The 24,501-nt window shown below is 39.7% G+C and overlaps 1 protein-coding gene across 2 annotated transcripts in view; it reads right to left on the bottom strand.

Annotated features, from left to right (window-relative positions):
• Positions 1 to 19,551, bottom strand: part of PITPNC1 (phosphatidylinositol transfer protein cytoplasmic 1) — a 191,313-nt gene extending 171,762 nt beyond the window's left edge. For both annotated transcript variants that reach the window (XM_081321871.1, XM_081321872.1), the window contains exon 1: positions 18,635 to 19,551. In XM_081321871.1, the coding sequence (XP_081177997.1) occupies positions 18,635 to 18,694 (60 nt within the window). In that variant the 5' untranslated portion in view covers positions 18,695 to 19,551. The remainder of the gene's footprint in view (positions 1 to 18,634) is intronic.
• Positions 19,552 to 24,501: the final 4,950 nt, after the last annotated feature.

A 24,501-nucleotide genomic window follows, 5' to 3' on the forward strand; every position in this document is an offset into this window, starting at 1 on the left:
GCAGTCTGTAGATTGTGGCATCTTTTCTACCTTTTTTTTCCTTGGCAAAGGCTTTAGGCAGCTGAATGGATTTAGAAAAGATGAATGAAGATTTCAGTAATTGGCATCTACCTGTTTGGGTTCCCCCTCATTGGCCTCTGCTCTGAAGAGCAATAAATAACTTGCCGAAAGGCAAATCAAACATTACATAGGAATAGATTATGCCACAAAGGCAAAAAAAATGTAGTTAGTCCTTGACTTACAACCATTCGTTTAGTGACTGTTCAAAGTTGCAATGGCACCAAAAAAAGTGACTTATGACCCGTTTACACGCTTATGACCATTGCAGCATCCCCATGGTCACATGATCAAAATTCAGACGTTTGGCAAGTGACATGTATTTATGCCAGTTGTGCTGTCTTGGGGGTCATGTGATCACTATCTGTAACCTTCTCAGCTGGTTCCTGACAAGCAAAATCAGTGGGGAAAGCCAGATCTTCTTATCGACTGTATGTTTCACTTAAGAACTGCAGTGATTCACTTAACAACTGCAGTGGCAAAAAAGGTCATAAAATGGAGTGCAAACTCACTTAACAACTGCCTTGCTTTGCAATGGAAATTTTAGGCTGAATTGTGATCGTAAGTTGCGGACTACCTGTACCCTGTGAATTTAATCCTCTAATACCCGGATGACCCATCAATCTAATGCTCTGATATCCCAAATGCTGCTATAGAGGTCCATTTGGGCAACCCTGTTCCTGTTATGTGCCAGCAGAATTGTGGCAAAACACAAACAGAAGAGAAATGAAAGTCAAAAAGTTTTCAAGACGGATGGGTTTTTCCAAGGAGGAGGAAAGCCAAAGTTAAATTTAGTGGAAAATTGAGAGCAAACATTGATGGAAGAAGGGGGAAAAGGAGATGAAGCAAAGTGAGAAGGTGCCTGCACAGCAGAAATTTAGCCAGAAAGGTAAGGAGATTGAGGGAGACCGGAGGGGGGGAGGGGGGGAGGAGAGTTTAATACAAAGAGCAAGGAGAAAAAAGCACTTTAGGGGTAAAATAGGGCCAGAGAAAAGCGTCACCCAAGCAAGATATGGAAGAGGAAAGATCGCTTTAATGTTTACTAGTATGCTGAGAATAAACTTTGAAGATATCTGGGGGAAAAAGTAGTGGCTACAGCCACCAGAACAGTGAAAGAAAGAGCAGAACTCCAGTGAGGGGGAGACCTGGTGAGGCTAAGCACATCTGCAAAGGCAGCAGACAGCAAGGGGGACACATGGATATATTTAATCAGAGGGGACTTTGGGTGGCTCAGGCTGGCTGATGCAACCAGCCAGGTTAATGTGTACTGTTGCTTTAAGACAGCAAGTTTCCAATGAGAATCAAGCGCCATTGCATCCAATGCAGGGGTGAGGAACTACAGTATGGCCCCTTTATGACCTGTGGACTTCAGCTCCCAGAATTCTTGGGCCAGCCTGGCTCAGGAATTCTGGGAGTTGAAGTCCACAGGCCATAAAGGGGCCATGGTTCCCCACTCCTGCTCTAATGGAAGGTACTCAAGTTAAAGTCATTCGTTCAGTGACAGTTTAAAGATACGACGACACTGGAAAAAATGAATTTATGACCCGATTTTCACAATTATGACCATTGCAGTGGCTCCACAGTGACATGCTTGTTAACTGGCATGTATTTATGACAGTTGCACTGTCTTGGGATCACATGATCCACATTTGTAACCTTCCTAGGTACCACTTTGGTGGGCAGCTTCACGGGGACATGAAAGGAGTCCCCATATGGGCAATAACAACAACAACAATAATAATAATAGCAAAGGAAGATGGTTACAAATACCTAGGCATATTGGAAGCAGATAACATCTTGAATGGAAAAGTCAAAGAGCCAAAACAAAAGGAATACATCAGGAGATTCCGCAAAATACTAAAATCAAAGCTGAATACTGGAAATAGAATTAAAGCCATTAATACATGGGCAGTCCCAGTGATACGCTACCCAGCTGGAATTATCAACTGGACTTTGGCTGAATTGGAACAATTAGACTGGAAAACACGTAAACTTTTGAATATACACCACGCTCTACATCCACCAAATGACATCGACAGGTTGTACCTGCCAAGAAGGGCATCTCTTTTTACATGCAATTTGATTTCATAAATGAACTTTATGAATTTCTGTTAAAAAAAGTCGCCTAATTAGTGGTTGAGTTCCCACACTATGTTTATGTCACAAATGCGATTTGGTTGTATACGATATTGAACCAGGCACCCATGGTTTGTTCCAAAACATGTTATTAAAACAAGTAAATATCATGTCTTAAACCTATCTTTACTTACATGCTGTTTTTAACACCATATTGAGAGGGAATTTTGCCACAAACAGTAGACCATTTAAAAAAATAAAAGAAACAGAAAAGCTCCCAAACAACAGGTATATTTTAAAAACAATATTTTCTCATGAACATGCAAGATAAAATATGTATTAGTCCGGGGTTCCAGCAAGATCACTCCCAAAGTAAGAAGTGTGATTTTATATTAAATCTGAATCCAAAAATGTCTCCTAACTCTGAACACATTAGGATTCTGCATCAAAATCCAGGTTCACTCATGCTTCCAGTTGGTCCATTAAAATTACTGTACATAATAAGATTTAATTTGGGAATAGCTAACTTGCATTTTTAAGGCAACAATTATTATTAGGTTCTTCTTCCTCACTCTGCCTGCCAAATACAACTTTGCTTTATTTATTTAATTTTTGAAAGGATGGACTGAATGTCATAGGGAAATAAGTCACTGAGAGAACGTCAGAGAGAATTTATCTTTGTGTGGTTCGCGTAAATAAGTCTCCTGGATAAAACAGGAGAAGTTTACATTATCTTCTTCTACGTAGGTTTGTCACTGTTGTACGGTTCTACAGCTGCAGGGGGGAAAGGAATCAAAAGAAGGAGTTGATCTTTGCCTGAAGCAAAATATCAGCCTCAATTTCCAAATCGTGGGAGTCAAAACTCAAATAACCAGAGATTGATATATAGATATATAGTAGCACCAGTGTTATTGTGTGCAGCAGTTTTCTGCCTTCTCTATTCAATTAGAGCGTGACATAATTTCTTCTCACATCAGCATATGACTGGCTTCCCCTCTACTAATGTTGTTACAATAAATGTCTCTATTTCATGCTATTTGACTGACTGACTGATGAAGTTTTAGTCATTTACTTCTTGATGTGGGCAACCTCAAAAAAAATGCAAATACAGGCAGTCCTCAACTTATGACCACAATTGAGCCCACAATTTCTGTTGCTAAGCAAAACAGTTGTTAAGTGAGGTTTGCCCCATTTTACAACCTTTCTTGCCGTAGTTGTTAAGTAAACTGCTACAACTGTTAAGTTAGTAACACGGCTGTTGTTAAATGAACTTGGCTTCCCGATTGACTTTGCTTGTCAGAAGGTTGCAAAACGTGATCACATGACCCTGGGACACTGCAACCGTCATTAATACAAGCCATCGGCCAAGGGTCCGAATTTTGATCACCTGAGCATGGGGATGCTGCAATGATCGTGCGAAAAACGGTCATAAGTCACTTTTGTCAGTGCCACTGTAATTTCAAAAAGTCACTAAACGAATAGTTGTAAATTGAGGACTACAGGTAGAAATAATTTTAAGTTATGGGAGAAAAGGAGCTAAATTGTACGGAGCAGAGAGCATGGGGCATTGGTTATAGATTAGATTTTGCCAGTCTTCTACCTTAAATAAACTGCAAAAAGAGAGGGGGATGCTTAGGAGGAGATATTCTGTTTCTTGACTAGAATCAACTCTCTTCCACATCACTCATTTTCTTGCATCCTGTATGGAGTTAAAGCAAAGCTGGACTTACAAGTGCTTGAGCAAGAATGTTTAGGGGCTCAGCAATTCTTGGTTTTTCCAGTACCCTCTGGGGGGTACTGGGTGGGGGCTCCGGATGGCTCCCGACCTTCGCTCCTTCCGACGTGACCTAAAAACATACTTATTTGAACAAGCCAGCCTGGTCTGATGGGTTGGGGTATTTTAATATTAATTGTATTAATTTTTATTGGAATTGGGCTGTATTATTTAATTCTTTTTTAACTTTTGTACATTGTATTTTTATTGTATTTGCCCTGTACACCGCCCTGAGTCCTTCGGGAGAAGGACGGTATAGAAATTAAATTATTATTATTATTATTATTATTATTATTATTATTATTATTATTATTATTATTATTATTATTATTATTATTATTATTATTATTCAAATATGCGAACAACCATTTCTCTGTGTTAATGCCGCTTCCGGAAGCTTCCATTCTGGGCTTGGGCAACCAAAAATTAACTACCGGTTCTGCTGAACTGGTGCGAACCGACTGAATCCCACCACTGGGGGGGGAGGGTAGATGAAACAGAGATTAGAGGAAGGGGGGTGTCTTCAAAGCCCCATAGCTTGCATGAGTCAGCCAGGCAAGCTACAATAAATCTACAGGGCTAACAAAAGCTGTCCATCCCCACACCAGATGCTTGAAGCAGAGTTCCTTCAGGTATTGCCAATCACCTTTGTTGCAACTATAAGAACGGTTTCTCATTATCGCTCAAACTGCCACAGTTGTTTCCTCACGGTGGAGGAACACACGTTTATCCAAACCAGTAGCCTAAAAAGAGTGCAAGCAACGTACTGCAATTCAACAGCCAAACTATTTCCAGACAAACTGTTTGAGGATTAACAGGAGGGAATATCTGTGGCAAAGGGTTGAACTGTGTGGTCCTTGGTACTCTCTGATCTTGGCTGTTTTCTTGTAGATGTTTTCTTATCAAACTAAGTAACATCATCAGTGCCAGAAGGAGTGGGGTTTGCTTTTGGTTACATACAACTGGCTTGCCCTGTCAATGTTGGCTGGAGTGATCTTGGAGATTCCCTGATTAAGCTGTTTACTGTTTGATTGTTCCTCTGAGTTGGCAGCCCCTTGATTAGGGTATTGTTTCAGGATTAAGAAGCAGAGACAGAGAACAGTGTGGGAGGAGAGCCCTCTTGGCAGGTTTGCAACTTCTGACCTACCAGGGTTCAGATATAAGCACATCCACCAACTGACCTGCTTCAAAACAAGTAACAAAGCTTTAAAATAGCTTCCATTCATATGAAAGCTATTTGAAAAATTTACAGCATTGGGGCTGGGTGCGGGGGGGGGGGAGAGGAAGAAGACTGATTTCCAAATGTGGTTTGAAATATGGAAAAACAAGGCTGAGTTCTTGCTACAAAGCAGAAAATCTTTCCTGATTTTTTTCTCTCTCCCTTTAATTAGTCAAGGAAGACATTTTAAAGCCTTCTTGCATCAAGAGGGAAATGGAAAGGGGAGGCTGTAGCATTTTATTTATTTATTATTTACTTGTTTATTTGTTTGTTTGTTTACCAGAGATAGCAACTGCCCACAGTTTACCCATTTAGTTTTCCTGCTTTCTAGCCTGGTGCCTTCACCAGTAGACTAAAGTGGCATTGGAGAAGAGAGACTTATAGAAAACTTTCCCATGCGTGCATGTAAAATAGTAGATATTTTAAGGTCTTACAGCTGTGCAAAGTTCCTACTAATCAGCTTTTCTCTTTTTCCTGCAGATAGGGAATTGGAGGCTGGATAGAGAAATGTGCTGGCTACCAGAAAAGAAATCTGGAAAACCTGCGCCCTACGTGTATATACGTAGTCATAATTTAGGCCCATCCTTTTGCAACCTGATGCCACTGGGAAGACCTCTCAGCTTTCCTTGCCCTCAGCCATTCTGATTCGCAATTCCAAGCCATCGGAAGAACATCAACTTTACAGAAGGTTGATTCTGGCTGAAGGGAGTGGGACACCCTGAGGTACTTAACTGCAGCATTTGTTGAATTAATTGGTTATAATACATTAAATGCAACTTTTTCATCATTTTAAAGAGCCTTGGTGGAACAGTGGGCTAATGCCTCCTTAAGTAACACCAGCTGCCTGCAACTAGTGCAGGTTCGCATCCCACCAGGCTCAAGGTTGACTCAGCCTTCCATCCTTCCAAGGTAGGTAAAATGAGGACCCAGATTGTTGGGGGCAATAGGAATGTTGTCCATAGGGTCGCGATGGGTTGGACACGACTTCGCAGCTAACAACAACAAAGCTGACTTTGTAATAATGCCGCTTGGGGGTGTGTGTGAAAGCCCTAATAAGCAGGTATATACATAGAATGAAGGCTACTGCTAAGCTTGTAAGCCGCCCTGAGTCTTCGGTGAAGGGTGGGATATAAAAGGAATTAAAATAAAAAAAATAAAAAAAATAAAGATTCAACTCTTAACTGCAGTAGGTTTTTTTTTAAAAAAAACCCTTAATACTGATACCTGTGGGAACAATGCCAGCTTGTAGATCGTGATATTAACTTGAATTATACCATGCTACGTTGGTTTGATTTGGCAAAGCTCTTCTACCACTTCCGAACTCCACATTTCACTTATATACTCAGAGCAGAGATGAAGGAAGCAGAATAGATGCACAAGAGTCAGATATGTTCAGCTAATGGACACATAATGGCATTTCACCCTTACTACAAAGCAAATGCTAAGTCTGTGACAAGGCATTTCATACCTTAAAAGCTCCTTCCCTTTTCTCTTTCTTTCTTTCTTTCTTTCTTTCTTTCTTTCTTTCTTTCTTTCTTTCTTTCTTTCTTTCCTTCCTTCCTTCCTTCCTTCCTTCCTTTCTGTCACCCATCTCAGTAAATGACTCTGGGTGTCTTTACAATTCAAAATATATACAACAATAAAAACATTTTAAAACTATACCAACAATAAAAATTATTACTACTCATTATTGCCCTAGGATAAAAGGGCACGATTATTTCCTTGAAATTCTGTCTAGTGTCTGGATTAGATGCAGTTTGCCTTTCTAATACAAATCTGAGTTCCATTATTACCGTACATACAGTATTTTTGTGTCTTTTTGTGTTTTCTCTAATGCAAGGATTGCTTTTAAACACATAGTCTAAGAAAGATTCAAACCAATATAATATTTAGGAAAAACGGATTTGGAGACTAATGCTTAACAAAATCACATGCATTATTTCAATAAATATTGTTACTATACTCCAATATTATTTAGAGCTGGAATAATAAATCTTGATTAAACCACAAACTGTCACATCAAAATATCTCTCCAATTACTTTACTAATATAAAAAGCAATCCTAATTAGTACCGTATTCTAAAATCTCTCACTATTTTAGAGAACACCAAAGATTTTCGCTTCAATATTGGCTGCCAGTTCAACTAAAGCAAATATATAACTTTATCACAGAAGAAGTAATTAACTGAAATATAATTGCATTCTCTTTAGGATATCTATGCATTAATCTTAAAAACCAGCATTTAAATTACTTTTGGCAATTTGTTATCTACAAATTGTTTCAGAGATTCTAAAAACTTAAAATCCTAATTAGTCCTGGACCTTTATTGGTCTAAATTAAGCATTCACTGAAGTAAAAGCTTTCAAGTGCAAGCATTAATTAGTGACTTTATAACAGAGTGCAAAATGAGGTATGAATCTAAATTGTCACTGAGAGTCGGGTAGCATACAAATTTAATAAATTATTATTTAATAAAAATTACTCTTATGATTAGTAGATCACAAACGCCTTATACTGAAATGGAATCCAAGTGTTTGTTATATCCAAACACAGGCATATAACACTAGGAACAAATTCAACTAACTAAAAGGAATATAGGTTGTCCTCGACTTAACAATCACAACTAAGCCTAAAATTTCCATTGCCATGGAAGACAGTTGTTAAGTTTTGCCCCATTTTACAACTTTTCTTCACAGATTTGTTAAGTCAATCACTGCAATTGTTAAGTGAATTGAGCTTCCCCATTGACTTGCTTGTCAGAAAGTCACAAAAGTGATCATGACACAAAATTTATAAAAATCAAACATGTGCTTCAAGAGGCAAGACTGCCTTGGTATTTATTTATATAGCAAATTACAGATACAGTGCGGAAGAGTTTCATTTTTTACACATCTTACACTTGGTTGTCTATTTGTATTTTAGCCTTTTCTCCCTCGTATTGATCTGGACTTAAGTTCCCAAAGTTCTCTAATCAGCATGACTGTAATTGAGAATAATGGAAGCCAAAGCCCATACATCTGGAGGGTATCCAAGTGGAAACCTTTTTTGAAATGTGATTGTTTTGGTGGTAACTTTTCCTATAATGTTGTTACACTTAGACTCAATTCACACAATGCACAGACTGCTAAAGATGACTCAGAATAGCCTCACTAATCACTTTCTGTGGATATGTCCTCATAATATTTTTATAATTTATTTGCTGCTCATCTCATTATTGGGCTACTCTGGGCAACTTACAACAGTAAAAAGAAAAATAATAATAATAGAAAAATGTAAACGTAATCATAGCAAAGCAATGAAACGAGGAAAGTGCAATAATATAAATTCTAAAAAATAATTTTTAAAAAATAATGCAATTTTTGTCTTCTCCCTGGTCAACCGTGGAAGTAAAACTGTTCCAGCTCCTCTGGTTTTATCATACAGGTAGTCTTCATTTAACAACTACAATTGGGATCAGCAACTCTGTCGTTCAGCAAAGCAGTAACTAAATGAAACAGCTACTGTGCTTAAGATCTTATTTCAGCTTTCCTTTGCTTTACAAACCTGAGATTATAAATGTGAGGACCGGTGATCAAGTTAGTTTTACATCACTGTTGTAATTGCAAATGATCACTGAGGCAGTCACTAAACAAGGTCCACCCAATCCAAGGCTCAGTGTATGAATGATCTGTGACACCTCAATCACAATCTTAGCATTGACCCTGTCAGGACTGACATTATTTGGTTATAACCCAAGTGACCAGTAAACCTATCCACCTGTCCAGAAGGCTTCAAAACCAAAACAGTTTGTCTGACAGGTTGCTAGGTAAAGGACAAACTAAGATGAAACAGAACACACCTTTCTTAGTCTTGTTCAAGCTTTTTCACTTTTATCTCAACTGGTTTTTTTTTTAATCCAACTCCACTAGTTTTCCAGAAAACCAGCAGACTTGAGTTCAGAAACAACCCAGAGCTACAAAGGTGGAGCATCTCCACGCTGGTAACTGTTACTCAGAAAACCTGAAGATGGCTCACATTCTAGGCTTCAGCCACATTTCCCCAAGGCGATCACCCCATATTTTAAGGGGAAAAAGTGATAATCTTTATCAGTGCTGCTGATGGCAGGGGGGAGGAAAAAAGTATTTAGATTGTAGATATTATTATAGAATAAAACATCAATAATCGCTGTTCTTAAATTGTCCGCAAAGTTGTAAGAGCTGGACCACTTGTAAGTAATGTTGTTACTGAGGCACCTTAGAGCTTGACTATTGCATCAGTGCAAATTATCTTTTTGCTAATTCAGTCACTGGAGGAATGCATATTAATATGGCTTTGAGGAAGAACCCAAAATATAATTTGCACATGACAGCACAAACCTAGGTAAATGTGATTTACTTAATCCATTATGACTGAAGAACCCCTGCCTGGTGTGATGCATGTAAACAGCCACTGAGGTACAATCCCCTCACTTCTCCCACTGGAGTTGTTTCAATACAGGAACTGGAAACTTTGAAAAGACCATCATTTTAGAAATGTATACTTTTAGTCACAGAATGACAGGGTTGAAAGGGACCTTGGATTAATCTGTATTTATAAATGTGTCCATGCATATTAACAGAGTAGAATCACCCAAACACATAACTGAACCCAAGATTTATGTTGCCAAGTGAGAAATTTGTTAAGTGAGTTTTGCCCCATTTTAGGACTTTTCTTGCCACATTTGTTAACTGAATCGTTGCAGTTGTTAAATTAGTAATACAGTTGTTAAGTGAATCTGGTTTCCCCCATCGACTTTGCTTGTCAGAAGGTTGCAAAAGATGATCACATCACCCCATGACACTGCAACCATCATAAGTATGAGTTAGTTGTCAAGCATCTAAATATAAATCACATGACAATGGGGATGTTGTAATGGTTATCAGTGTGAAAAATGGTCATAAGCTGCTCTTTTTCAGTGTTGTAACTTTGAACAGCCACTAAGGGAACTGTTGTTATTAAGTCGAGGACCACCTGTAATATGTTCTCTATTTACCGGCTTCGATTTGAGATTTTTAGGGCTGGAATCTACATGGGACTAGGATGCTGATGTTTTACCTCAGAATCTCCCCAGTTACAGATGGCAGCACTCGTGTGAGACTGAATACATTTTCACTGTCATGTTTGTTAACAGTTGACTATGAGGAGTGCTACGTGGATAAGCTGAGAATTAAAGTTCAGTTCTCTTTTCTCTTCCTGTACACCTTGTTACTTATTTATAACCCAACCTTCTTATTAATGGTATGTCTATGCAACTGCCTTTTACTCATGCCATAACTAAAAATTGTTTATTAACAGGCGTTGTTTGCCTGTTTTGTGGGGGGGGAAATGTGAGCTGTTGGTAGGAGAAGAAAGTTGCCCAGCCTTCCTGCGTATAAATTCCCCTCCTCCAAAAAGCTGTATTGATGGCCTCATTAAAAACAGCAGGAGCTTCCGCCCCCCCCAACAGCTGCAGCCAGGACTGTAAGCTGTGGCAGAGGGGGTGATGAATGAGAAATGACTCATTTGAGTCCAGGGTCAGGGCAGTGGGGCAGAGCAAGAGTTCAATGCAGGCTCCTTACATAAGCGACAAAAATGGAGCCAGATGGCTTTTGCTGATTCAAACCAACCAGAAAGATTAAGGTGGGGATTGCTGATAGATGAAAGCTAGTAGAGACCTCCAAGCATAAGCGTAGATAGACCTCGACTTACAATCACAGCTGAAGCCCAATTTCTGTTGCTAAGTGAGACAGTCGCTAAGTGACTTTTGCCCCATTTTACAACCTAACTTGCCACAAGTGTTAAGTGAATCACTGTAGCTGTTAAGTTAGAAACACAACTGTGAAGTGAATCTGGCTTCCCCATTGACTTTGCTTGTCAAGAGATCACAAAAAATGACCCTCAGACATTGCAACCATCATATAAATACAGGCCAGTTGGCCAAACCTCTGAGTCTTGATCATGTGACCATAAGGGTACACCCACAATCGTGTGAGGAATGATTGTAAGTCACTTTTTTCAGTGCCGTTATTAACTTCAAACAGTCAAGGACTACCTGCAGTGGGGTGAGGTAAGAACCCCCAAGAGGGAAAATGTCCTATTCTAAAGTGCTCCAGAATCACAAATGAGAAATGTTGTTATTTGAGCTGTGCAAACCCAATACGGCAAAGGAAGAGAAAGACTATGTGGGGCCACCATATAAGTACAAGTTCAGTCTGTGGAGGAGCCTTTTAGATCAGGGGTCTTCAAACTTGGCAACTTTAAGACTTGTGGACTTCAACTGCCAGAATTGTGTGGACTTCAACTCCCAGAATTCTTTAACCACCAGTCGTCTACAAGTTGCTAAGATTGAGAAACACTGGCCTAGAGCAGGGTTAGGCAACCTTGGCCACGAGTCATAAAAGAGCCAAGGTTGCCCACCCCTGGCCTAGAGGATGACACTCCTTCAAACATGAGTCCTGCTGGTTCGTACTGCCCTATCTTTATGTATTCCATTTATTGAAATGCTTTGTAAGCCATGCAGAGTTGGGTAGCATATGAGATAGATAGATAGATAGATAGATAGATAGATAGATAGATAGATAGATAGATAGATAGATAGATAGATAGATAGATGTTACATAAATCCCAAAAGAGAGATAGGGGTAGAGGTAGGATTAGGAATATGGAGAGGGAGGGAGGGAGAGGGAGAGGGAGAGGGAGAGGGAGAGGGGGAGGGAGAGAGAGAGAGATTGAGATTGAGATTGTGTGTGCGTGTACTCTCTCTTACTTGGTGCAATGATTATGCAGGGAGTCTCCTGTCTTAATCCAATACTACATCAAATTGATTCTATTCTGTGCTTTTCCAAGAAGAAAAATCTGAAATGGTTGAAATTCAGCTGCTCTTGTACAAAATGCCTGCAGGTAAAGTTACATGGAAAAAAATGGACTTTTGCTCTGTTCCGCTTTTGAATACCCACAACCAATAAGGTAATTATCACATTCTATTCTTTTATCTCATTTTTGTCTAATCTCAATGTTTACAATTCTCAGTGTCTCAAAAGCAATGGGGTATAGAAATGCCAATTTTAGCATAAAGTTCAATAATGAAATGGATATCATCCCTGGAACATATAAGACCAAATAAATCTTGGTTGGGTTTTTGTTTCTGATGGAGTATAACTTCATTTGTATGGATGCAGAAATATTATAGCTAATGAGGCTTAGGCACAAATTGATCAAATAAGAGAGAGATCTGAATCCGAAAACTGTAGTGTTGATGTATCTGATATCAAAAGAAAGTCAATACAAAGGCAAGACTCTCAAAAATGTAAAATACATTAAAACATATTTTGAATGAAACTATTCTTAGAGCCTAGTAAATGTAGTTGCCACACCACTTAGCATTGTTACAATGCATTTCTCAATGGGTAAATAGCAGAGGTCAAGAGAGCAGTTGAGTTAAATGCAGTGTGTTTCTCTATTAAAATTAAATACAGATAATCCTTGACTTACAACAGTTCATTTAGTGACTGTTTGAAGTTGGAACGGCACTGAAAAAAGTGACTTATGACCCTTTTTCACACTTGCGACTGTTGTGGCATCTCCACTGGCCCGTGATCAAAATTCAGATGCTTGAAAATTGACTCATATTTACATAGTTATAGTGTCCTGGGGTCATGTGATCCCCTTTTGTGACCTTTTGACAAGCAAAGTCAATGGAGAAGATAGATTCACTTGGCAAGAAAGGTTGCAAAATGGGGCCAAACTCACTTAACATATGTCTCACTTAGCAACAGAAATGTGGGGCTCAATTGTGGTCATAAGTTGAGGACTACCTATAATCTTCACAGCAGCTTTCAAGGCAGAATGGTACCAGATGGGGATATGGCTATATATTTTCCCTAGGGCAAGCATTAGTAAGTTATGTACCCTTTGTAAGCACATATTGTACAAAGTGGGAAGATATGAAAATTGCAGCAGTCTTTAGAATAATCAGAAGTCTCTCCATCTTTCATTTCTGCAGGGCTTAAATATAACTTTGTGCAAAGGTGACTTTAATAATTTGGGGGGTTGGGTGAAATTTACAAGTACCTAGCAAAAGAGAATTTTAGAGTATTTCTTGCTGGCAGCTTGTCATCAACATAAAACATGTTTGAAATAAAAATGAGTACATCAAAGGGGAGGGGGGAAGTTTGCAGCATCCTAAAAATATCCTGGAACATTGTCAAAATATCATGCAAGAATAACAAAAAGATATGCCAATGTAATATGTATCCCTTTTGAGTATTTTTAAGTGGCAAACAGAAATACCCATGAGTGGTTAAGAAGTGTGGGAGAAAAAATAGAATTTTTTTAAAAAAAAATCCTTTTGAAAAATCCATGTATCTCCACTTCCTTGAATTAAAGAGGAGGTTTGACAGATTCCCTATCTAAATAATTTATAGAGCTACATCACTTTCCCAAGATCAATTGGAAATAGATTACAAGGTGGCCATTTTAATAACAAGACTAAACTGAGAAGTTTGATCCAAATGATTGTAGCTAGAAAATGATGGAAGAGAGCCACTCTGATGGGCAAGTTAAGGTTCAATATGGAACTAAGAATGGGAAAACTGAATCCATTCTCCAACATGGAAATTCACCAAGTAAGTACAGGTAGTTTAATGTTTAAATGTGTGTTATGTATGTGTACACTTTTGAGAGAAAGCAACAAAATTTTATTTTTAATGTATGCCAATGTGCCCACAGTAAAAAATGACAATAAAGGTTATCTATCTATCTATCTATCTATCTATCTATCTATCTATCTATCTATCTATTCCTATCCAGTGACAGTTTGAAATTACAATAGCACTGAAAAAAGTGACTTATTATTTTCACACTTACGACCATTGTAACTTCCCCGTAGTCACGTGATCAAAATCTGGACACTTGGCAACTGGCATGTATTTATGACGGTTGCAGTGTCCTGAGCTCATGCGACCACTTTTTGTGACCTTCTGACAAGCAAAGTCAAAGGAGAAGCCAGATTCACTTAACAACTATGTTACTAATAAAACAACGGCAGTGATTCACTTAACTGTGACAAGAAAGGCCACAAAAAAGGGGCAAAACTCACTTAACCCTAACCGTCTTGCTTAGCAACAGAAATTTTGGGTCAATTGCAGCCGTAACCTGAAGACTACCTGTAAATTATCATAGTTATCCAACCAGCAACACCGCCAAGTATTCAGTTTAAGACGTCATGAAGCACATCAGGCTTTGCATCAAGAATCTTGTTTCTTTCATTAGTTCATATCACCCAGCTCATGAGAGCTACAGACATCAGTAATTTATGGGTACATTTGACCAGCAGAACATTAACAGCAATACAAAATATGTTCTGCATTGAACAGTACTGCTCATTTAAGATTCTAATGACACCGTTTGAATAGGGAATTATTTGTAGATCCAGGATCTAAGATTTGGAATTCCTGAGAAGCTCGGATGGTTCTTTTTTTTTTATGAAATTCAATCATTTGATCAATTCAGTTCTACCATGCTAGGCATTTCATTTGTTCCAATAACTGAATATTTTATTCTATGTCTCTTTTGCTCCTCAGTTATGTTTAGTTTGCATGTTTCATTGTGATGCTTCATTTATAATGAATTGTTTTTTATCAGTTCTGACAGCTGCCATGAAGGCTCTTCTATTGCTTTCTGAAAGGGATGGATAAAATTATTTTTATAAGCAATCATGAAATTAAGACAGCATTGTAACTTAGCGGAAGTCTGGCGAAGTGTGTTAAGAGGAAGCCCTGCCTACATGCCATGAACTTGAACAAAAAACAGGAACAATTAAATCTTTAGGGAAATTTTATTTCAGACTTTTTTCCAATCCTAAATGCTAATTATGCCAAAAGGACTTTTTGTATTGTAAGCAAACATTAATAGTTACCAGGAAGCAGCCTAATGCTTCCAACCTAGAGTATTTTTGTATTAAAAAGGATATTATGTAAATATCTGTTTGAAATACTAATGTGTGACAGAATTTGCTCCAAATTCAATACAGGTAGTTCTCGATTTACGACCACAATTGAGCCTAAAATTTCTGTTGCTAAGAGAGACAATTATTAAGTGAGTTTTTTCCCCAGTTTATGAATTTTCTTGCCACAATTATTAAGTGAATCACTTCCCCATTGACTTTGCTTGTCAGAAGCTTGCAAAAGGTGATCACATGTGACCATCATAAATATGAACTAGTTGCCAAGCATCTGTATTTTGATTGCATGATCATAGAGCTGTTGCAACAGTTATTAAGTGTGAAAAATGATCATAAGTCACTTTTTTCAATGCCACTGTAAGTTTACTAAATGAATTGTTGTAAGTTGAGGACTTGTATTTAAGTAAACCAATGTAAACCAAATAAGGAGATCCCTAGTCAACATATAATCAGCAATTTAACAAAATTAGATTTCCTATATTAATTTCTTCCCATCTGGGAAGAAATTTTACCAGAATTTTTATCCTAAAGTAAGTACAGCAGCCTCAGTCTGAGCTTTTGATATTTTATCCCAATCTGACTCAAGTCACATGGGGATTACAGCAAATACACAAACTATTCAAGAAAAAAGTCCAGTTTGATGATTTAAAGGTCAGCTACTCATAGCCATCTTTTTAAATAAAAGGAAAGCAACTTAGTAACCAAGGATCCAAGGAAAACTACAGCTTGTTGTACAAGCCTAGTCACATAATGTACTTGTGCATTTAGCACTGCTTATAGTACAACATGGCAAAAGACTCCAAGCATTAACGAGAAGGTGATAGTTCCTGAGACTGAAGTAAAGAATACCAGGAAGAACTAATTTAAATACATTTCCCAGTATTTGATGAAGGAAAAAGTACAGTCGCTGACGGCTATGGTTTTTCAATAGCATGGGCACAATTCAAAACCACAAAGTCTTCCGGAGTAGAGAATTTATATTTGCATAAAGGATTAGTTGTTTCATTCTTGGTATGATTGTAAAGATCCTAAGCTAGGATTGGTATCGGAGCACAATTTGAAGGACACATTCAAAGTAAAGACTACTGAACTTTATCCCCTTGTACAAGCAGCCAAGATGGCAAGCTGAGTGCCAAGAGCTTCCTGGAATAAAAAGAGGCAACCTGTGGTCCTCTAGCATCCTCTTACCGTTGGCCATGCTGGGTGTAGTATGGAGAACGGAAATCCTGCAACCTTGAGAGTGGGCCAATAAAACAAACATCTCAAGGTCTGGTGAGTTTCCACCCCAGTTCTAGAAGCAGGGATGAGAGTAGGATTCATGAGTCTCCATGAGTGGGAATGGTATGCCTATACTTTTTGCGAATATAGAAAAATCTTACCTTGCACAATCATGAACACAATCCTTTGACGATACTTGTATAAAGATTGTCCTAAAATCCATGATGTTTTGTTCCTGATTCATATTTTTAGACCCAAAAGTTAATGTTTGTTCATATAGGATACAAAATTTTTATTTGGCAACACAAGCCCCAGAACTGAATTGAGCTTTTCTGTGCTTCCTTCTTTCACTTTAAAAACAAACCTGTTTTGTGTTTTTCCCCAAAATGGAAAATTATTTGTGCCAGTGGTATTCTGCAAGAAAAGCATGAACCACAATTTGCAAATTCAGACATTACCCTGGGTCAGGAAAGGAAGGGAAGTGTAATGTTTTTCACACCTGTGCAAAGAACTGAGGATCTGGCTTTTTTACTTATAGTAAATAAATAGTTCTGTAGGACTATTTGTGTCTATGTGAGTGTGTGCCTTTGATTCAGTGTTCACTCCTGGTGACTGCCTGGACAAGTCCCTGCAGTTTTCTTGGCAAGATTCTTCAGAAGCAATTTGCCCTGCTTTTTTTCCTAGGGCTGAGAGGAAGTAGCTAGTCACATGCCCCAGGCAGGATTAGAACTCAAAAGTCTCCTGGTTTTTAGCCCACTGCCTTAAGCATTGCACCAAACTGGTCCTCTGTATTGAACTAAAGTACATTTTAAATCAGGCTTGTAAACAGCCATTTGTCTCATTTGACTGTGACAAGCTCCAGGCAACCAGGCTGTAAAAGTTTTGAAATAGAAAAGGGGAGAGATGGTGTTAAAATTTAACTACTGAGAAATTAAAGGGGAACATTAGCCACACAGGTTAGATGCATTAGTTTTTAAGGAACAGCAACTTAGAATTGCTATTCTAAGTTAGCAACTACCAGAATGCTGGTTTCCAAGAAAGCCTGAAAAAACCCCAAGAAGCCGCTGAAGGAAAGTTCATACAACATCCAGGCCGCCCCCTCCCCCATATTAAAAATACAAAATAGGTCACAGGCACTGAATTTTGGCTGGCTCAAATCATATAGATGCAGAATCATGAATTATATGACTGACATCTACATTTTCATTTTCTCATGACCCAAATTGCAAAAAATCGTGGCACCACCAGAATATTTAAACTAGTTTTTATGCAACTGCAAAAAATCATTATAAATCTTGCCAAGGAGCCAAAATAAAGTATTACCATAGTAAAAAGTTACCTACCTATCTATCTATCTCTCCCCCCCCCATTACAAATAGGATTCTTCTCACCGTACATAATGTATCTGCATTAAACAGAAAGGAAAAGAATAACGCTCTCTAGAGAGAATTCTATCCAAAACGCGCCCCCTTGTGGCGTACAGCATATTTAGAAAGAAGGAAGGAAGGAAGGAGAGGCCGAATTTACGGTATTTGGCAGCGCCAAAAGAATATAGACGAAAAAGAAACTTGAATGGTATTGACTGGTCTGGCATTACGGCAGCAACCGTAATTTAAACTGTTCTCCGATTCAGATTACAACCTTTCAGTTTCACTGTCCAAACAGAGAAGGCTAATAGAAAGAGGGAAGGAAAAAAGAGATAATATTATCAGACTGGTTAAAACTGCAGCTGGTATGACCCTGAAACCTGTTGCATTCTACACATGAACAGTCCCTTGTATGTACATCTACGCCGTCATGCTCGTTTGCCACCCGCTTCAATTTAGGCATCATAGCGCAGCCCGCGCATGTTATGATACGCATTGCTTTAAGTCGAATACCGCTGGCTACTTATTCCACGTATTGGAAGTGACAAGCCCTCTTTAAAGAATGCAAGTTTAAATAATAGAAACGTCCAAGCATTATCAGCTAAATAAACTTGGGGAATGGAAATAAAGGGGGGGGGGAGAGAGAGAATGCTTTCCTGTTAATTTAGTTTTTTTGTAACCAAATACATTCTTCTTACATTAATTGCAACCCACATCAGGGCCACCCAAAGTATGTGAGCGAGAACGTGTTTTTTTTCCCCATAGCAAAGCTGAGTGGCCAATTCGAGATTCTAATGCATCTCAACTGTCCCTGACATCCACGTTTTTGCAGAACAAGGGTTTCCTCTATGCATTTGCAAGCAATAAAAAGAACTCCGTGAAAAAGCCACTGGATCGCCGCCGATTTCCCCCCCCCCTCCGAAGGAACCCTCCACTCAGCCCGTATTAGGCAACGCGCACTCACCTCCTCAACTGTCAAAGGCATACAGATCCGGTACTCCTTCATGAGCATATTCCGACACATTCAATGCAAACCAGCAGTTCAGGAGAAACGCGAACCACGGGGGCACCCCGATCCTGCAAATGCAAAGCCGCCGACGGTCTACAGCGCCCCGGAGGTCGCCTGCTTGGCAATGGCCGTAGACGTCGCCGCTGACACCATCCAGCAGGCTGACCCAGCCCCCGGGGAGAAGGACGGAGAAAACACCCCGCGATGCTGTGCTCCGATCTTCCAGGTTGGCAGCTTCAAACCGCGGTCAGGCGCTGCAGCCTTTCACACGTGCACACGCCGAAGGAGGCTCGGGCGCCAAAGGGGGCGGCGATCATACAAAGGCATCCGCCGGGACCGCTACAACCAGAGGCATTTCTTAGCCGCCTCAGCCTCAAGACATGTTGCCCGAAGCCAAAGTCCGGGCAAAAGCGGCTAGAAAAGCGAGCAACGCGCGCCTCTCCGGCCCCGGGAAGATCGGCCGCCGCCAAAGGAGATGCCTCCTTCCAAGACAAAAGGCGGCTCGCTAACGTTGCCTTTCTCCGCCTGGTAAACAAACGCCCTCCGCTTTGCCCGGACGGGCGACTGTCGGGCGGGCTCCGGAGGGAAAGAGCGGCGTCTGCCCGGCTCTTGGATCGGCTGCGGAGTTGGCTTCGCCCCGGCGGAGAGCCTTGCAGCTCCGGGTCGGGGCTGATCGCGCCGAGGAGGTTCTGCCGCAGCAGCAGGAGCGGCGGCGGCGGCGGCGGCGGCAAGCTTAGCAAGGGTGTGAGAGCGTGGCTGACATCAGCAGCCCCGGCAGGAAGGAGGGCCCCATCCGGCCAATGGGGACGCGGCAGAGCCAGGCAGGCGACCCTTTGAAACAGCAGAGCCTGCCTCGGCTGAAGCGGCGGCGGCGGCGGGGAAAAGGCAGGAAAGGAAAGCCGCTTGCACGCCAGGCAGCAGCGGGAGGAGGAGGGCATGCTTGGAGGGCAAAAAATCGGCGCGGGATTTTTCTTTAAAAGTGTGTGCACGCTCAGAGAAGTAGCGGAGGGCAAAGTGGCAAGTTTATAAGTCTTCGGGGTCCAGGAAGGAGGGGGAAGCAACCAGGATCTTTGGAGAGCCATTTGTTCAGAATGGGATAGGGCAGAGGTAGGCAACCTCGGCTCTTTTAGGACTCGTGAACTTCAACTCCCAGAATTCCTGAGCCAGCATAGCTGGCTCAGGAATTCTGGGAGTTGAAGTCCATGAGTCATAAAAGAGCCAAGGTTGCCTACCCCTGGGATAGGGTCTCCTGCTTGAACAGGGGGCGGGGTTGGACTAGAAGACCTCCAAGGTCCCTTCCAACTCTGTTATTCTGTTAATCAGACAGCCTGGTGGGCGAGACCGGTCCACAGACGTGGATTTCGACGTGAAATCGAGGCAAACCGAAACGCGTGTCTTTCACCAGCGCAGAGAAAGGAAAGGTAGCCTTCGGGGAACACCCGGAGACTACTATTAAGGCCTTTTCTGGGGATTTCATTCCGTCAAGACCAAAAAAAAAGGAAGGGGAGGACTCTGTATGTGGGGGGGGGGGATGTAGGTGTTGTGTGTATACAGGCAGCTGAGCTTTCATTCCTGCAGAACCCACCTGTGCTGAGTTGGAGCACAGTACAGCAAGGCCCTAGCTACACATTCCATCTGGTTTCCTTCCCTAGACAGACTTTATTGTGCAAACCCCTGCGGGCTGAGCTCAGAAACACTAACGGTGTTTTTGCTGAACATGTGATCTTAGCCTTACATCCTTCACAAGGGAACAGAAACAGAGAATAAGGAGAACTCCATTTTAAGAGCCAAGCCTCTTCTCTTGCTCCTTCCATCTGAACTGAACTAGCTGAGTATATAAACACTATCTGTAATTTTTGCATGGGTAAAAAAAAACCAGTTGTTTTTTTTTAAAAAAAAACACCTTACATTTCATAATTGTTCAGTGTTGTTCAAGAATATAACTACTGCATAGAGTATTAAATTATATCCTTTCTTAGTTCAGAGCTCTGTTTAAGTTATCTTTGGCTACGCTTGTTTGATTCGATTGTTTTTAAAATGATTTTATTGGCAGATTATGTAGATTTGGTTTTGTGACTGTTGAGAATACTTGATTGCAAACAGACTAGTTTTAATTTTTAGGAGAGTAGCCATAAAAGCTGTTTTAGTGTAAAGAATGAAATCTGAGACATTTAAATGGGGAATATGTTATTTATTGTGACTCTAAAACATATAATGAAGGCATTAGCCGATTTCTAAGCTCTTTTGGCTTATATGCTTTAATTGTTAGAAAAACAGTTTTATCTCTATACTTTCAGGAAATACGAATATGAGTTATTTCAGTTGTCTGTGGCTGATTGTTTTAAATTATTTTTATTTACAGTAATTCACATGGATTTTCTTCTGCTGGAGTTTTGAATCTCTAATTTAACATTTATATGAAGTTACACATAGTCCTCAACTTAAAATGGGGCAAAAGTCACTTAAATGTCTCACTTAGCAACATAAATTTTGGGTTCAATTTTGGTTGTAAGTCGAGAACTACCTGTAGTCTACAATCCACAATTTACCTGGAAGTGAAAACCACAACATTTAACAAAATAGCATAAATGTTTATGGACTGCAGACCACTTCAGCAGATGTGTGGTGCTGTCCTTGTTTATGTACATTTGGTCAGAAGAGAGAATTGCAGACAGTAAGATCAGGAAAATGACATGCACAAAATATAGTATTAATAAAGTCTATTCACAAAAACATACGAAAGGTGATACAAGATATCCTGGCATTGATAAATCAATTGTATTCAATAAGAGTCCACAGAGAATAGTGTTACTATAGTATTGGGCAAAGAAAGAATATTTTAGCACATAGACTCACAACAAATGACAAATGTTACTACTGTATAGTTTTGACACCTTGCAGCATTCCAGTGGAACAGATGCTTCATGCCTGAATCAGAGTATCACAAAAGTGATTGCCTTTATAATTTACTAGTTCTGCTTTTCTTAAGGACTCATATACCATAATTTGAATGTTAAGGTATGCATAGTATTTTGAAATATTCACACACACACACACAAAAGTAGGCTCTTTTTAGATCTTGCCTGCCACACAAACCTAGACTTTGGATCAAGTTATGGATTAGGCAGAGCCCTTTCATGAGTTCTGTTGTAAATAATTAACCTGCACTTGGGCTCTTAGTATTGCAAAGGCTGCAAAAGGAGAGTTACTTCGAAGTTAACGTTTCCTGACTTCCATGCTTGGAGCATCTGCAAAATGAGATACAGGTAGTCCTTGACTTACAACCATTAATTTAATGACCATTCAAAGTTACAGTGGCCCTGACAAAAGTCATTTAGGACTGTTTTTCACACTTCTGACCATTGCAGCATCCCCATGGTAGTGGTAGTGGTATTATTATTATTATTATTATTATTATTATTATTATTATTATTATTATTATTTGATCAAAATTAAGACGCTTGGCAACTGACTCATATTTATGACGATTGCAGTGTGCTAGGTTATATGGTCACTTTTTGTGACCTAATGACAAAGTCAATGGGGAAGGCAGATTAACTTAACAATTGTGTTACTAACTTAACAACTCAGTGATTCATTTAACAACTGTGGCAAGAAAGGTCATAACATGGGGCAAACCTCACTTAACAACTGTCTCGCCGAGCAACAGAAATTTTGGGTTCAGTTACCGTCATAAGTCAAGGACTACCTATAGTTACAGCCACATATTTACTCACCCTCTTTGTTTCCTGTCTTCAAGGTTATGGAGGGAAGGTACAACAGAAATGCAAAAAGGGGGTGTAGAGGAATTTAGAGCTGACCTTGGGGAAGGTATGAAAGATCCAGTAAGGGAGAGGGGAGGAAGGGATGAGCCTTTTTTTTTAGAGGAGGGCTAGGGAGATTGTCTGGCAGAAAAGATCACACAGTCCTAGAGAAAGAGGGAAGGGTTGGAAAGAAATCCAATCCCATCTTGATTTTGTGTCATATAGGATGGGATAGAGTAAAAATTAGAGAGATTGTCAAGATTTTGTTGCAATACCTTCTTAGAATCTCAGCTGTGCCTGTGTCTTTCGCCATGCTCCAGTATCTTTGATGTGGCCTACCCCCAAAAGGATGATCAAGATATTAAAGGACCCTTCTCCTCTCCAGTCTGCAGTAAGCCTCCATGGATTCTAATTATCTTATCTCAACATTCAGTAGTAACAACCAGGGCTAGCTAGTCAGAATCATAGGGCTGGAATGGACCTTGGAGGTCTTCTAAGTCCGACTCCCTAACAAAGGCAGGAGTCTAGCTTATACCATCCCAGGCAAATGGTTGTCCAGTCCTTTCTTGAAAACCTCAAGCTGGGGCACCCACAACTCTGGGAGGCAAACTGTTCCATTGACTAATCATTCTCACTAGTAGGAAATTACTCCTTATTGCCTGGTCTCCCCCCCCCATTGCTTCTTGTCCTGCCCTCAGGTGCTCTGGAGAGCAAATTGAGGCTCTCTTTCCTGTGACAGCCCTTCAAGTAATGGAAGACTTCTATCATGTCTCCTTTAAGCCTTCCCTTTATAGGCTAAACATGCCTAGTTCCCATTCATCATATGATTTAGCCTCCAGAGCCCTCATCATCGTAGTTGCTCTTCTCTGCACTCTTTCTAGGACCTCAGCATCTTTTTTGTATCATGGTGGTCACTATGAAAATATCTGGAATTCTCTCCAAAAATTCCATCCCAAGCCAAATGGAGCTATCATTCTCCACTTCTTTTATGGTCAGTCCCATATGGGTAGCATAGACTAGGTTAGGTGTGATATGCAAACATGTTCTAAAAATTATCAACTAGCCACTACATCGCCTTGAATAAACATCTGTAGGAATGAGTAGTAATGTGCCATTCTTTGGATTTGGATTAAGGATTAAGCTAGGTTTGCATTTCAGGTGATCCAAATCCAAAACTTTTTGCCCTTGAATCCCAAATATTGCACAACCCTGGTAATGACTGCAACATCCGTTTATTTAACTAGACCTGAATGCAAACGGAGATCTTTTTTTAAAGATCACTTTTGCTAATTGGATGACTCAGAGATCTATGGAGATTGCAACAGAATGAAAAAATATGGAGTAGTTCATCTTCCAATGCTGTTTTTAATGTTACCTAATCTGATTTTTGTGATACTTTTCAGATTTCAGAGTTGTACACATATTTATAAAAGTGGGGAAGCATTCAAAGTATTCAAGCTGAGAGTAAAAATGACCATCGCCTTAACTAATGAATATCAAATGTACACTCAGCATCCTTTATCAGTTGCATTATATTCACCTCAGAAATGGGCAGGGTAGTATTATTTACAAGCTTTTATCTATATTTCTAACCAACATTGGAAATTAGTTTGCAAAACTTTTAATGATACGGTTTTTTAATGAAATGGTGACCTAACGGGAAATAGGTGTGGTTGTTATATCCTGCTCTTAAATCTCCATTGGTCTTTTCTATTTATAGAGAACTTCTAAGTTTCATTTTGATGCTTTTGTACTTTATATTGAAAAAAGAAACCTATTCTGAAATTACAATAATTCTTACTGGCTGATTGAACTACATTGTACAGTGCTGTATTGGAAAAAGAGAAAGATCTTCAGGATCCAAATTGATGTATAGTAGGTGTCTCAAAGGACCTATGGAAGAAAAACAATATTTTTATCTCTCTTCAGTTACATTTTTATTGGATGTTTAAGAAATTATTTCTTATTACAACATAGCCATAGAATTTATGTATAATCAATTCTCAAATTATTGTAAAAGCTGACGTGGAAGCACTGCAATGAAGTAACCATCTTCTT

The sequence above is a fragment of the Vipera berus genome (assembly GCF_964194415.1).
Source record: "Vipera berus genome assembly, chromosome: 2".
Classification (NCBI taxonomy): domain Eukaryota; kingdom Metazoa; phylum Chordata; class Lepidosauria; order Squamata; family Viperidae; genus Vipera; species Vipera berus.